Genomic DNA, 14,419 nt, shown 5'->3' with positions numbered 1-14,419 from the left:
AAAACCTTCTTGCAAGGAGCCTGGAGAGAGGGCACATAATAGGCCTGGGATGGGGCATGGCCTGATGGGTGCCTGGTCTCCTTTGACTCAGCCAGGCAGGCACCGTTCGGGGAGAACCCAGCAGTCCCAGCAGCCGCCCCTCTGTTGCCGTGACCAGCAGCCCCCAGCGTGGCTTGGAGTGCACTGTCCGTGCCTCACAGCGCTCCTGGAAGGAGGGCCGTCGTCAGCTCGTGGTGTGTATGGTGAAACGGGCTTGAGGAGGCTGCGTGGCTTGTCCCGGGATGGACAGATGTGGAGCTCTCCCCGGGGCAGTGTCTGAGTCACCCCAGAGCCCTACTTTTCCCATCCCACCACACTGCTTTCCTCCGTGGGGACACATGGAGAGGCCGCAGGGCCCCTGGCTCCCCGACTCTTCACTCCTTCCTTCCCAGTTAGGGCCTCTGCCTCTTGTTCTGGGACATTGTTGGGGAGGCCAGGGGCTCGTGGCCCCTCTACCAGAAGTGCTCAACATTAAGGTGACAGCACAGAGGAGGGTGACCAAAACTCCCCCTCTGAAGCCAACGTAAACAAGTTGAAAGTCAGCCTTGACTCCATGAAAAGGGCAGGTTTTGGTGTTTGAGGAGCACTGGGTAGTCCGTGCGGCCTCAGCACAGTAAAGCCGCTCTCCCCGTGGGTGCATTTAGGCACATGTATGAAACAGTCGGTGGCCCTGTGGGCCCTGCAAGGCCGGCCTGTGTGCAGCTGGACGGTGCCATGCTCCTCTGGAAGGCACGAAGCCGACTGGCCCACGCCCCACCAGTGCACAGAGAAAGGCAGGCAGCTAACGTTTTGTGTGGCTGGTTCTTGAGAGAATAACAACTACCACCGTTTTGGGGGCCCTTCCTCCCACAAATGCAAACCGTGCTAAGTGTTTGTGTGCACCCTCTCCAGTCCTCGCACGCCTGCCCTGAGAGGTGGTACTGTTACGGTCCACGTTTCACCAAACTGGAAGTGATTAAGAGATTACCAGCTGGTCTTACCCACTCGTGACGCCGGTGTGTCCAAGCTGCGAAACCTCACTGTTCAGCCCTTTCTGGCCTACCTCCCTGAGCGCTCTTCTTAGCTGTTGTCAACAGGTTCTCCATATTTCAGTGAGTGATTTTGTGACATGTGAGCCAAAAAGGCCACTTTAAGCCTGTTGAGCAGGTTGCTGGGATCTAATAAACGTGCACAAACAAGTGACTGACATTTAAAACTCTGCCTCATTCTGTGACCACATCTCAGAAGTAACAAATGCACCTCTCGTTCTGGGCAGGAGGTTGAAGCCACAGTTGTTATCATTGGTGTATTGATAGAGCAGTGCCCTGAAAGTTGACAGTTTTAACTTATTTCCTGTGCTCTGAGCCCACAAGTGATCACTTTTGGTATATTCAGGAATACCACAGTAAGGTGGAATGTGCCTAAGGATAAAAATAGTTTGGAGACTTTTAAAAAGTTTTATTTCTCAGTCATGAAAATCATGCTCTTTGAGGTGTGTGTGTTTATTATATATACATTTATATATGATTTGTGTGTGTGTGAGGCATTGGGTAAATTCAGGTTCTAAATGAGCAAACCCACCAAAGATCCATTTCAGAGGTGCTGCTTAGACTCATGATAGTCTTAAATTCAGCTTTGCACATTTTTCTAGCATTCTGTGGCCCACTGGAATCCTCAGCCGACCCTAATTTGCTTTGGCCCGTTCATATTCCCTGGTGCTAGTCCTTCCAGGATTAATCAAAGAGAACATAAAGCACCTATCTATATAAAACCAAACCCACAAGGCGTGGCAGAACCTGAGCTCATTTCTGTTGGGTGCCTGGTGATGGAGGTCTGAGTCACAGTGTCAGCACTGGTTTTCATGGCTGCTTTCATCTCCCCTGCTTCCCAGTCGGCAGAAGAATCTTCTGAACTTGGGAGCCCAGAGTGCCACCTGCCATCAAGACCTTTGTTGGCCAGGTCCCCCTCTTCAACCCTTAGTCCCAGTCCCATTCCCGTTGAAGGAGAACCTGGGGTCTTGAGAATCACACGTCATTCCCTGGTGTCAGTATTCTCGGGGTAGAGGAAGGAAAGCCCTGGCAGCTTTCAGACTCCCCTTTGAGCCTTAGGCCTGGGTGTAAAAGAAGAGAGCACAATCTGCGCATGCCTGAGAAGAAGCATCCCACCCCAGCTGCACCATTTGGTAACTTCTCCGTGAGAATGCTCATGCTATACACAAAGCCTTAGAGGACACAGCCATGCTCCTGTGACTTCCTGAGCAGCCTCTCCAAGCCCAGCAAGGCCTACAGCTGGAACATGCTGGTCGCCTCCATGTTGCGAGAGGCTGAAGCAGTCCTGGAAGTGTCCTCTGAACACGTCCATTGGCTTGAGACCCCCAGGTAAGGGAGGCAGCCAGCGTCTTTCACAAGTTTCCAGAAGTTCTTCCGAAACTTCAGGCCAACAAAGGCATAGAGCACAGGATTAAGGCAGGCACGCAGGTAGGCGATGGCCTCTGTCACTGTGATGGCATAGTGAAAGCTGGTCATGGTGTGGTACTCCCAGCTCATGCTGCCGATGAGCTTCACGAGGTTGAAGGGCGTCTGGGTCAGCAGGAACACCGCCACCACCAGGAAGATGATCTTCAGAGACTTGTGCTTCTGGAAGCCTCGGGCCTGAAGCAGGGTCTTGATTATGACTGAGTAGCAGACAATCATGGCAAGCAGTGGCAGGAAGAACCCCAGTGTCATCTGGGTGGCCAGAACCATGGTGGAAATCTCCTCGTTGTGATAGCCGCAGACAGGCTTGTCAAGGTAAAGGACGTTGCCATAGATGATCTGTGGCAAGGAAACCAGCAGGGAAACTACCCAGATGGACAAGCAGATGACCTTACCCCAGGCCATCCGCTTGGCCTGCTGGTTATAGGCCTTGGTGGCCTGAACCACTGCAATGAAGCGGTCCATGGTGATGCAGGTGAGGATGAGCATGGACGTGTAGAAGTTCAAAGTGTAGATGCCCAGCAGGGTTTTGCACATGACGTTGCCAAAGACCCACTCATGGATGCCTGCGTAGGCCCAGAAGGGCAGAGTACAGACGAACACCAGGTCAGCCAAGGGCAGGTTCATTAGGAACACGTCCGTCAGGCTCTTCAGCTTCTGGTAGAAGATGTATATGACCAGCACCAGGGAGTTCCCCACCAGGCCACAGATGAACACCACCACATACATGCAGGGCAGGAAGAACTTGCTGAACTGCAGGAAGTGTTCGTGCCCCTGGCTGCTGTCATTGGAAGCGTTGAAGAACCCGGGGTCTCCGTAGTCGTACTCGGCCATGGTGTCTGTGCTGACGGACCCCTGGGAGTCAAGCCACAGGAATTATGTATATTTGGGGCTGAGGGTGATCCCTCCTGTCTTCCCACTGCCCCATTGCCCACAGTTAGGGGGCAGATAGTCACCCCCGAAACCCACCCGCTGTTCTGCTCAGTAGCAGCCCAGTATACTGGGGACAACCAGTTCTGAGGGGAAACTGCTCAGACAGGACGAGGAACCCTTCACTGGCCCTAAAATTCTCAGGATCTTACCCATCTGGGAGACAGCACATAACTGACCCCACCCACATTCCATAAAATCCTGTGCTCAGTGGCCTTGGAAGCAAAGGTCACCACGTGGTGAGCTGGGGACTGTGTCCTTTTGGAAGAGCTGCGCTGCTCTTCAGTGGGGAGGGCTGTGTTCATCTGCCCATGCCTAGCAGAAGGTGCCCACCCAGCCTGTGCCCCATCTTCTGTTAAGTTGACCCCTGGACTACGAATTGTGAGAGCTAAGGCAGTATCCCCCTTCCAGAGGGTCCACCATCAAGGAGACTCGTGGAGACCAAGAGGTGTTTGGGCCTTTCTGCCTGGGTGGGCCATCCATCCTGCCTCGTCTTGCCGTGATGGGGAGCCAGGGCAGGGAAGAGCCCAGGCTGCCCAGTGCTTTGGCTGAGTGGCTTTCTGACCAGGGAACTGGGCAGTTTTCCTCACGCCCAACCCCAGCTTTCCCCTTCATCATCTGTCACAGTGTATGACATTCCACCCTCAGGGCCTCTTTGATCTTCAGGAATCTCTTACAGGGTAGGTTCCCCCAGAAGGGAACATTGCTTTAGCTTTTATGACCAGCAGTGTAGGGCTGAGGGGTCTCCTTTAACACACGGAAGAGCTGATTGAAATGGGACGTCAGGTGGGTGGGCTACCGCAGCAGGGCTGGTGGCCAGCCTTGCAGTGGGGCTACTTATAGCAAAGACCAAATAGCTCTTTCTTGCCTGGGGGTCCCAGCCCTTCAAGGGTATCACTTCCCTCTGACCCTTCTCTGGGCCCTGTGACCCTGCTGGGGACCATGGACCAGACACGGGTGATATAATCTGTGGTGTGGGAGTAGGGGCAGCTGCGGCAGCATCGGCCTTGGAGGGCCAGGTCAGTACCTGCCACTGTCCTGCAGGTACTCAATATGCAGGGACTCTTCCAGTGAGCGGTGCCATATCCCACTGGCACCTCAAGGAAATGTTTAAGAAGAGCAGGCATTTGGTTTAGCAAAGTCAGAATATCAACCGGCCAGACAAGGGGGTGTAAAAGGAGAGATGATCTCTCCTTTCTGATCTCCTCAGAGACTTTTCTTTTCCTGATGCTGGGTCCTGACAGGAAGGGATGTCAGCCCTGCTGCCACCTTGGTATTTCATGGGCTCAAAGCACCCTTTCTCTCCAAGGAAGGACCTTGTCTTTGGGCTAAGACTACTCAGTGAAAAGTCCCTCCTCCTGGACCACAAAATGTTAGCTCTCTAAGAGTGAAAGGCCAACCCATAGGCATTGTACCCCACCAGCTCTGGGCTGCTGGGTTAAGTGAGTCAGACGATGCTGTGTGTGTGTTACTGCTTCACATGGGGACAAAAACATATTCTTCATCATTTAGAATGTGACACTGAAAGTAATATCAGATCTCCATTATTGTTTGACTTACTCTTGGCCTTTAAAAAAAATTCTCCTGGGACTTCCCTGGTGGCGCAGTGGTTAAGAATCCTCCTGCCAATACAGGGGACACGGGTTTGATCCCTGTTCCAGGAAGATCCCACGTGCCGCAGAGCAACTAAGCCTGTGTGCCACAACTACTGAGCCTGTGCTCTAAAGCCTGCGAGCCACAACTACTGAGCCCACGTGCCACAACTTCTGAAGCCCGCGTGCCCTAGAGACCGTGCTCCGCAACAAGAGAAGCCACCGCAAGCAACGAGAAGTCCGCACACCACAACAAAGAGTAGCCTCCGCTCGCCACAACAACAGAAAGCCCACTCAGCAACAAAGACAGCCAAAAATAAATAAATAAATAAATAGATTAATTAATTAATAATTCTCCTACTAAGGCTGTTGCTGCATCCTTAGGCTGGCATTGCAGTTTCCCCAAAGGACCCATGCAAATTCATTTGTAATAATTGGTAAACTAAACAGTGTTTAACAGATTGGGACTGCACAGTTTTGTGCAGATCGAGTATTAAAAATTACTTTCCCTTCTAGAAATATTAAAACCATTTGTTTCTTTTTTTTCTCTAACCAAAGTCCTATGTTGATTTGTGAAAATTAGAAAGAAAGTAATATATACAACTTTGGAAATAGTGTCTGATAATAAATAAATAAGCAAAGTATAATTTAGGCATAAAACAGAATATGACTGAAATGTTTAGGAAGTGCCTTTAATGATTTTGGAAAATGCAATACATTTAAAAAAATTTTTTATTGGAGTATAGTTGATTGACAACGTTGTGTTAATTTCAGGTGTACAGCAAAGTGAATCAGTTATATATGTATAACTGATACATATATATAACTGATATATATATATCAGCTATATATATATCACTGATATATATATATATATATATATATTATATATCTATATCTCCACTCTTTTTTTTAGATTCTTTTCCCATATAACTCATTGCAGAGTATTGAGTAGAGTTCCCTGTGCTATACAGGAGGTTCTTACTAGTTATCTATTTTACATATAGTAGTGTGTATATGCCAATCCTAATCTCCCAATTTATCCCTCCCCACTCTCCAAAAATGCAATATAATATTGGCTGTTACTATTACAACGAAAAGATGACAAAATGAATGTAAAATTGATCATGATTCTCAGCCTTCTTTGATCATAAACCCCTTTGAGAGTCTCATTAAAGCTGTAGCTCTTTTCCCTCAGTAATAATGTACAAACATGCCTGCAACTCCGGGGGTTCATGAACTCTTTAAATCCCTCTGCCCCATATTCTATAGACTTTGTTTACAAATCTATGATAAGCTATATGATTTTGACTATATTTTTTAAAACATAGAAAAATGATCAGATTTTATCAGCAGTTCACCCCTGGCTGGTAGAATTAGGGGTGACTTATTTCCATTCCTCCTTTATACTTTTCTGTATTTTCTGAAGTTGCTACAGTTGTATATTGACATATATGGAGAAAAGAAAGTAAACCGTAATCTAAGATAACAGCCTGTCTTATAAAATGGAAAAGAAAAACAGAAAAAGAGGTTAGTCAATGAACACACACAGTGACTAGACTCTCCTTATCTCCTGGGGAGGGTCTAATTATGCCATTACTATCAACATCATTTTACAAGCGTCATCTTACAGAACCAGGTTAAGTCATAATCCTCTCCTCGGACCCTCATGGCAGCAAATAGCAGAGATGGAGTTTGAGCCAAGGGCAGTTGAGCTTGAAAGCCTGGGCATTTGACACCGTACCGTGCTGCAGGCAGGACTCTGACAATTCCAACAACCTGGAGTTAGCCCCTCTTTTAACTGTAAAGAAGAAGACCAATGACTCACCAGTAGAGATGCTCTTTCAGTTTGTTCCCGAGATGAGGTTGCTCACAGCAGCAAGGTCAGCCTCTGCCTCTCTCATGTGGTCTGTGTTTCCGTTGAGTGATTTTTAAGAGCTCTCGGTTGGTAATGATAGGAGACCCAGCCCTTCCCCATCTTGCAGCTCAGAATCCACATGACCAGCCTGCACCCATGTAATTTGGGGGTCAAAGAGACGAAGCAGTGGCTCTGATGCTGCACACCCCCTGCAACCTGTCTGGGGTCTTACTCTTTTGTCAGGATCCAAGAGGGTTTTAATTTGTAAACTGAAGGGGAGCAATATGCAGTGTCTGGTAGTCCACTGAAGATGGTGGCATTTGTACCCTAAAATTATTTCATTCACTAGTCGTATGTCTCTTTGGAGCAGTTTGGGTCTGGACCAATGCAAAGTCGATGCTATGGCCTGGGTTCCCTGTGTGCCTGCAGCTCCAATATACGTGACAGCCCTGATCCTCATACCAGTCCTGCAAGTAGGTATTACACCATTTTATAGATGAGAATACAGAGGACTGTAGCCAAAGAACAGCCCCACGGACTCACAGCTAATAACTGCCACTTCCAGGATACAAACGCAGGTCTCCATCATTGCCAGACCAGTGGACCAGATGGCTTCTAGATGATGGGTCTGCCAGAGGGCCAGACACAGCCCTTCCTCCTAAACCCACACCACTCAGACAGGGCTCACCGCCCTGCTTGTCCAGGCTAGAATCAACAGTGAACAGGCTGAACTAAATACTGAAGGTCAAAGCACCCATCTTCCTGAAGGAAATCTTCTGAGACAAGACATTCCTTCACAGTCAGCCAGCCTGACATCTTGGAATCTTTAAGCTTTGAGAGATGAGTTTTTCCCAGAGACAAACCAACCGTGTCACTTAGGACCAGTTCACAGGGTGATGTTAGAAGGGGCTGAACTTTGGCAGACACACTGGCTCAGCCATGCTCGTCCCTCTCAGCAATCGCTTATCCTCCGTGGGGAAAAACAGGCCTCGGCCCGGTGCCCTCCATGACCACGTACATGCTTGGGAAGGAGGGGTGATGTGTGTCTTAGAGAGAGCGTGACCGTACTTGACATAACCATTCTCCAATGGAAAGTTCTCTGATGGAAAACTTGCAACTAAATTAGAGGATAAGAGCCCTTCACAATTTGGGGGCCAGAATTTTATTTCAACCACTTTACAAAGTGCCTTCTGTTGTCTTCCAATTTGTAGTGCTCATTGCTTTTCTTTGAAACAAAACTCTGAACTACTTAAGGGCAAGTACCCAACCATATGTCTTGGGTTTTTCCCAGAATATGCAAACATTTCCGAAACAGAATTGGGCGAGAGTAAAAGGGCTGTGGCAGCCGTGCCCCCCGCAGATTCTCTCAGAAGTCAGACTGTGTTGACCTGCTTCCTTTTGCTGAACACCTGGCATTCTGGAGCCATGGCCCTGCTTGGGACGGCAGTTCCAGGACGCAGGGATGGGGCAGTTGCTGCTGGTAGAGGAGTAACTGCCAGGCGGTGGTGGGTGGCGGCGGCTGTGGAGGATGAGTTGGAAAAACCCTCAGAAAAGCAGCCTAACCAGAGGGCAGTGGGCGGCAGGTCAGTGGTGAGGACGGGCATGTGGGTCTGCGTGTTTTGGTCAGCCCGTAGTTACCAAGTAATCAGAAATCAACACCAGAAGCTATCTTCTTCACTTGGTTTTTAGGCAAAAAGGAAAACAATGACTAAAAGGAAAACTACTAGGAATTTAATAGTAAAATAGAAAGATGCGCCCAAGCCCCACAGTGAATGTGGCCCACCGTGTGGCTCAGCCTCTCCTTCCAAACCCGAGCTGTTCAGTAGAGCCTTCTGAGATGACAGGCGTGTCCTGTGTCTGTGCATCCAACACAGCGGGCACTAACTCCTGTGGCTATTAGGCACTCGAAGTGTGTCTAGTGCAACCACAGAGCCAAGCATTTAGTTTTGTTTTAATTCTGATGAATTTGAATTTAAGCAGCCACATGAGGCCAGTGGTACTGTATTGAACAGGGCAATTGTAAACCAAAGACTTCTCCAGTTCACAGGAGACCCCGTGTCACAGGCAGAGCAGCACTCCTAACCGTGCTGGCTTAGCAAGGCGGAGGGGTGGATGGAGCCCTCTGGGGAAGGCTGTCAGCAGGACACTCAGGCCATGAGGCTCTCTGGGCTCCATTCCTTCCTCAGCCAACCTGAACAGCCAGAGAATCTGCTCCTTCGGCAACTGGCAGAATTGAAGTTAAAGAAAAAAGAGGCTAAGGTGTTGTGATTTGTGACAGGAGAATACTGTATATTACAGTTGCAGAGAGCAAGCTGGAGGGACCTCACCTGTGACCCCTAGTCCAGGCAGGCGTGGACCCCTGGACTGCGTTGCTGGGGACTTCCTCAGCGTCCTTGCCTGTGGTCACCACTTTATTCTTACTTGGTTCCGAAGTGGAGCAAGCCTTGGTCATGTCCTTGGGTACGTTTGGGACAGAAGACCACCTTGGCTGTGTGCCTGACAGGTGCCCAGGCCAAATGTGGCAGGTGTGGCCAAGATGACCACCCTGATAGGGTGGAGCAAGTTGACAGATACACGTGCCTTAGAACAGTTCAGCTCGACCGACCACAGGCTCAGGGACAGAAATTCAGATGGACAGGAAGGGATGACGTGCCATCAGCCATGAGAGGCCACCATAGCTAGCAGTAGGCTCCCATGGCCAGAGTAAGGGGAGGAGGAAGGTCACTTGTGGGCAGTGACTTTGTCTTGCATCTTTTCTGAGGGAAACACCTCAACAAAAGGAGATAGGGTGCCCCCTAGTGGCCTTATCTTTGTTCCCCGTCATTCTCAAACTCAAAAATCCTTTGACATCTTCCAACAGAGTTGCTTGAACATTTTCTGCTGCATCCCACAGTCAGAAATTTACATGACTACCCAGGTGTGTATGTGTATAGACAGAGTCAAACAAGAGCCTCATAAAACAATACTTATCCTTACCACATGCAATATAATGCAAAAACGCGTTCATATTTTCTATTATATCCTATTTCTTTTTTTTTTTTTTTTTACCCTTTTTTAGGAACATTTTTGCAAAAGCATCAGGTACACCCAGAACTGTCTGTAAATGACAAAAGACTTAAAAATGACCACGGTTAAAGATCTGATGAAAGTTCATAATAATGCAATTGACAAGGAAATTTAGTTATTTCTGAGATACACATTTTAAAATAATAACTAGAATTATGACTTATAACATTATACCAGAACATATAAGATTTTTAGGAATTTCATGTAATGTCTGAAACATTTATATTAACATATTTCCATGCAAATAACCCAAAGAAAGTTTAGTATTAGATTTTTGTTTTTTGTTTTTTTTAATTTTTTAATTTTATTTTATTTATTTTTTTATACAGCAGGTTTTTATTAGTCATCAATTTTATACACATCAGTTTATACATGTCAATCCCAATCGCCCAATTCATCACACCACCATCCCCACCCCCCCCGCGGCTTTCCCCCCTTGGTGTCCATACGTTTGTTCTCTACATCTGTGTCTCAACTTCTGCCTTGCAAACCAGTTCATCTGTACCATTTTTCTAGGTTCCACATACATGCGTTAATATACGATATTTGTTTTTCTCTTTCTGACTTACTTCACTCTGTATGACAGTCCATCCACATGGACCAGATCCATTCACATCTCAACAAATGACCCAATTTCGTTCCTTTTTATGGCTGAGTAATATTCCATCGTATGTATGTACCACAACTTCTTTATCCATTCATCTGTCGATGGGCATTCAGGTTGCTTCCATGACCTGGCTATTGTAAATAGTGCTGCAGTGAACATTGGGGTGCATGTGTCTTGTTGAATTATGGTTTTCTCTGGGTATATGCCCAGTAGGGGGATTGCAGGGTCATATGGTAATTCTATTTTTAGTTTTTCAAGGAACCTCCATACTGTTCTCCATAGTGGTTGTATCCATTTACATTCCCACCAACAGTGCAAGAGGGTTCCCTTTTCTCCACACCCTCTCCAGCATTTGTTGTTTGTAGATTTTCTGATGATGCCCATTCTAACTGGTGTGAGGTGATATCTCATTGTAGTTTTGATTTGCATTTCTCTAATAATTAGTGATATTGAACAGCTTTTCATGTGCTTCTTGGCCATCTGTATGTCTTCTTTGGAGAAATGTCTATTTAGGTCTTCTGCCCATTTTTGGACTGGGTTGTTTGTTTCTTTAATATTGAGCTGCATGAGCTGTTTATATATTTTGGAGATTAATCCTTTGTCCGTTGATTCGTTTGCAAATATTTTCTCCCATTCTGAGGGTTGTCTTCTCGTCTTGTTTGTGGTTTCCTTTGCTGTGCAAAAGCTTTGAAGTTTCATAGGTCCCATTTGTTTATTTTTGTTTTTATTTCCATTACTCTAGAAGGTGGATAAAAAAAGATCTTGCTGTGATTTATGTCAAAGAGTGTTCTTCCTATGTTTTCCTCTAAGAGTTTTATAGTGTCCAGTCTTACATTTAGGTCTCTAATCCATTTTGAGTTTATTTTTGTGTATGGTGTTAGGGAGTGTTCTAATTTCATTCTTTTACATGTAGCTGCCAGTTTTCCCAGCACCACTTATTGAAGAGACTGTCTTTTCTCCATTGTATGTCCTTGCCTCCTTTGTCATAGATTAGTTGACCATAGGTTCGTGGGTTTATCTCTGGGCTTTCTATCATGTTCCATTGATCTATATTTCTGTTTTTGTGCCAGTACCATATTGTCTTGATTACTGTAGCTTTGTAGTATAGTCTGAAGTCAGGGAGTCTGATTCCTCCAGCTCCGTTTTTTTCCCTCAAGACTGCTTTGGCTATTCGGGGTCTTTTGTGTCTCCATACAAATCTTAAGACATTTTGTTCTAGTTCTGTAAAAAATGCCATTGGTAATTTGATAGGGATTGCATTGAATCTGTAGATTGCTTTGGGTAGTATAGTCATTCTCACAATATTGATTCTTCCAATCCAAGAACATGGTATATCTCTCCATCTGTTGGTATCATCTTTAATTTCTTTCATCGGTGTCTTATAGTTTTCTGCATACAGGTCTTTTGTCTCCCTAGGTAGGTTTATTCCTAGGTATTTTATTCTTTTTGTTGCAGTGGTAAATGGGAGTGTTTCCTTAATTTCTCTTTCAGATTTTTCATCATTAGTGTATAAGAATGCAAGAGATTTCTATGCATTAATATTATATCCTGCAACTTTACCAAATTCATTGATTAGCTCTAGTAGTTTTCTGGTGACATTTTTAGGATTCTCTGTGTATAGTATCATGTCATCTGCAGACAGTGACAGTTTTACTTCTTCTTTTCCAATTTATATTCCTTTTATTTCTTTTTCTTCTCTGATTGCCGTGGCTAGGACTTCCAAAACTATGTTGAATAATAGTGGTGAGAGTGGATATCCTTGTCTCGTTCCAGATCTTAGAGGAAATGCTTTCAGTTTTTCACCATTGAGAATGATGTTTGCTATGGGTTTGTCATATATGGCCTTTATTATGTTGAGGTAGGTTCCCTCTGTGCCCACTTTCTGGAGAGTTTTTATCATAAATGGGTGTTGAATTTTGTCAAAAGCTTTTTCTGCATCTATTGAGATGATCATATGGTTTTTATTCTTCAATTTGTTAATATGGTGTATCACATTGATTGATTTGCATATATTGAAGAATCCTTGCATCCCTGGGATAAATCCTACTTGATCGTGGTGTATGATCCTTTTAATGTGTGGTTGGATTCTGTTTGCTAGTATTTTGTTGAGGATTTTTGCATCTATACTCATCAGCGATATTGGTCTGTAATTTTCTTTTTTTGTAGTATCTTTGTCTGGTTTTGGTATCAGGGTGATGGTGGCCTCATAGAATGAATTTGAGAGTGTTCCTTCCTCTGCAATTTTTTGGAAGAGTTTGAGAAGGATGGGTGTTAACTCTTCTCTAAATGTTTGATAGAATTCACCTGTGAAGCCATCTTTTCCTGGACTTTTGTTTGTTGGAAGATTTTTAATCACAGTTTCAATTTCATTACTTGTGATTGGTCTGTTCATATTTTCTATTTCTTCCTGGTTCAGTCTTGGAAGGTTATACTTTTCCAAGAATTTGTCCATTTCTTCCAGGTTGTCCATTTTATTGACATAGAGTTGCTTGTAGTAATCTCTTAGGATGCTTTGTATTTCTGCAGTGTCTGTTGTAACTTCTCCTTTTTCATTTCTAATTTTATTGATTTGAGTCCTCTCCCTCTTTTTCTTGATGAGTCTGGCTAATGGTTTATCAATTTTGTTTATCTTCTCAAAGAACCAGCTGTTAGTTTTATTGATATTTGCTATTGTTTTCTTTGTTTCTATTTCATTTATTTCTGCTCTGATCTTTATGATTTCTTTCCTTCTGCTAACTTTGGGTTTTGTTTGTTCTTCTTTCTCTAGTTCCTTTAGGTGCAAGGTTAGATTGTTTGTTTGAGATTTTTCTTGTTTCTTTAGGTAGGCTTGTATTGCTATAAACTTCCCTCTTAGAACTGCTTTTGCTGCATCCCGTAGGTTTTGGATCATCGTGTTTTCATTGTCATTTGTCTCTAGGTATTTTTTGATTTCCTCTTTGATTTCTTCAGTGATCTCTTGGTTATTTAGTAACGTATTGTTTAGCCTCCATGTGTTTGTGTTTTTTACGTTTTTTTCCCTGTAATTCATTTCTAATCTCATAGCATTGTGGTCAGAAAAGATGCTTGATATGATTTAAATTTTCTTAAATTTACTGAGGCTTGATCTGTGACCCAACATGTGATCTATCCTGGAGAATGTTCTGTGCGCACTTGAGAAGAAAGTGTAATCTGCTGTTTTGGGATGGAATGTCCTATAAATATCAATTAAATCTATCTGGTCTGTTGTGTCATTTAAAGCTTCTGTTTCCTTATTTATTTTCTGTCTGGATGACAGACTTACATTGGTGTAAGTAGGGTGTTAAAGTCCCCTACTATTATTGTGTTACTGTCGATTTCTCCTTTCATGGTTTTTAGCATTTGCCTTATGTATTGAGGTGCTCCTATGTCGGGTGCATATATATTTATAATTGTTATATCTTCTTCTTGGATTGATCCCTTGATCATTACGTAGTGTCCTTCCTTGTCTCTTGTAACATTCTTTATTTGAAAGTCTATTTTATCTGATATGAGTATTGCTACTCCAGCTTTCTTTTGATTTCCATTTGCATGGAATATCTTTTTCCATCCCCTCACTTTCAGTCTGTATGTGTCCCTAGGTCTGAAGTGGGTCTCTTGTAGACAGCATATATATGGGTCTTGTTTTTGTATCCATTCAGCAAGCCTTTGTCTTTTTGGTTGGAGCATTTAATCCATTTACGTTTAAGGTAATTATCGATACGTATGTTCCTATGACCTTTTCTTAATTGTTTTGGGTTTGTTTTTGTAGGTCCTTTTCTTCTCTTGTGTTTCCCACTTAGAGAAGTTCCTTTAGCATTTGTTGTAGAGCTGGTTTGGTGGTGCTGAATTCTCTTAGCTTTTGCTTGTCTGTAAAGCT

General features: G+C 44.7%; 2 protein-coding genes across 3 annotated transcripts in view; one reads left to right on the top strand and one right to left on the bottom strand.

Moving 5' to 3' along the window:
- Positions 1-14,419, top strand: part of FYCO1 (FYVE and coiled-coil domain autophagy adaptor 1) — an 85,655-nt gene that overhangs the window by 48,562 nt on the left and 22,674 nt on the right. The gene's annotated exons all lie outside the window — the stretch shown is intronic.
- CXCR6 (C-X-C motif chemokine receptor 6) lies at positions 258-12,162 on the bottom strand. The gene is made up of 2 exons (XM_082413900.1): positions 6,843-12,162; positions 258-3,347 (listed from the first exon to the last, which is right to left on the bottom strand). The coding sequence occupies exon 2, from the start codon at positions 3,324-3,326 to the stop codon at positions 2,301-2,303; it is 1,026 nt and encodes a 341-aa protein (XP_082270026.1). The 5' UTR covers positions 3,327-3,347; positions 6,843-12,162; the 3' UTR covers positions 258-2,300.

Source organism: Balaenoptera physalus (assembly GCF_965194825.1).
Source record: "Balaenoptera physalus genome assembly, chromosome: 11".
Lineage (NCBI taxonomy): Eukaryota > Metazoa > Chordata > Mammalia > Artiodactyla > Balaenopteridae > Balaenoptera > Balaenoptera physalus.
The sequence above is the reverse complement of the archived record's forward strand: the minus strand, read 5'-3'. Positions and strand labels throughout refer to the sequence as shown.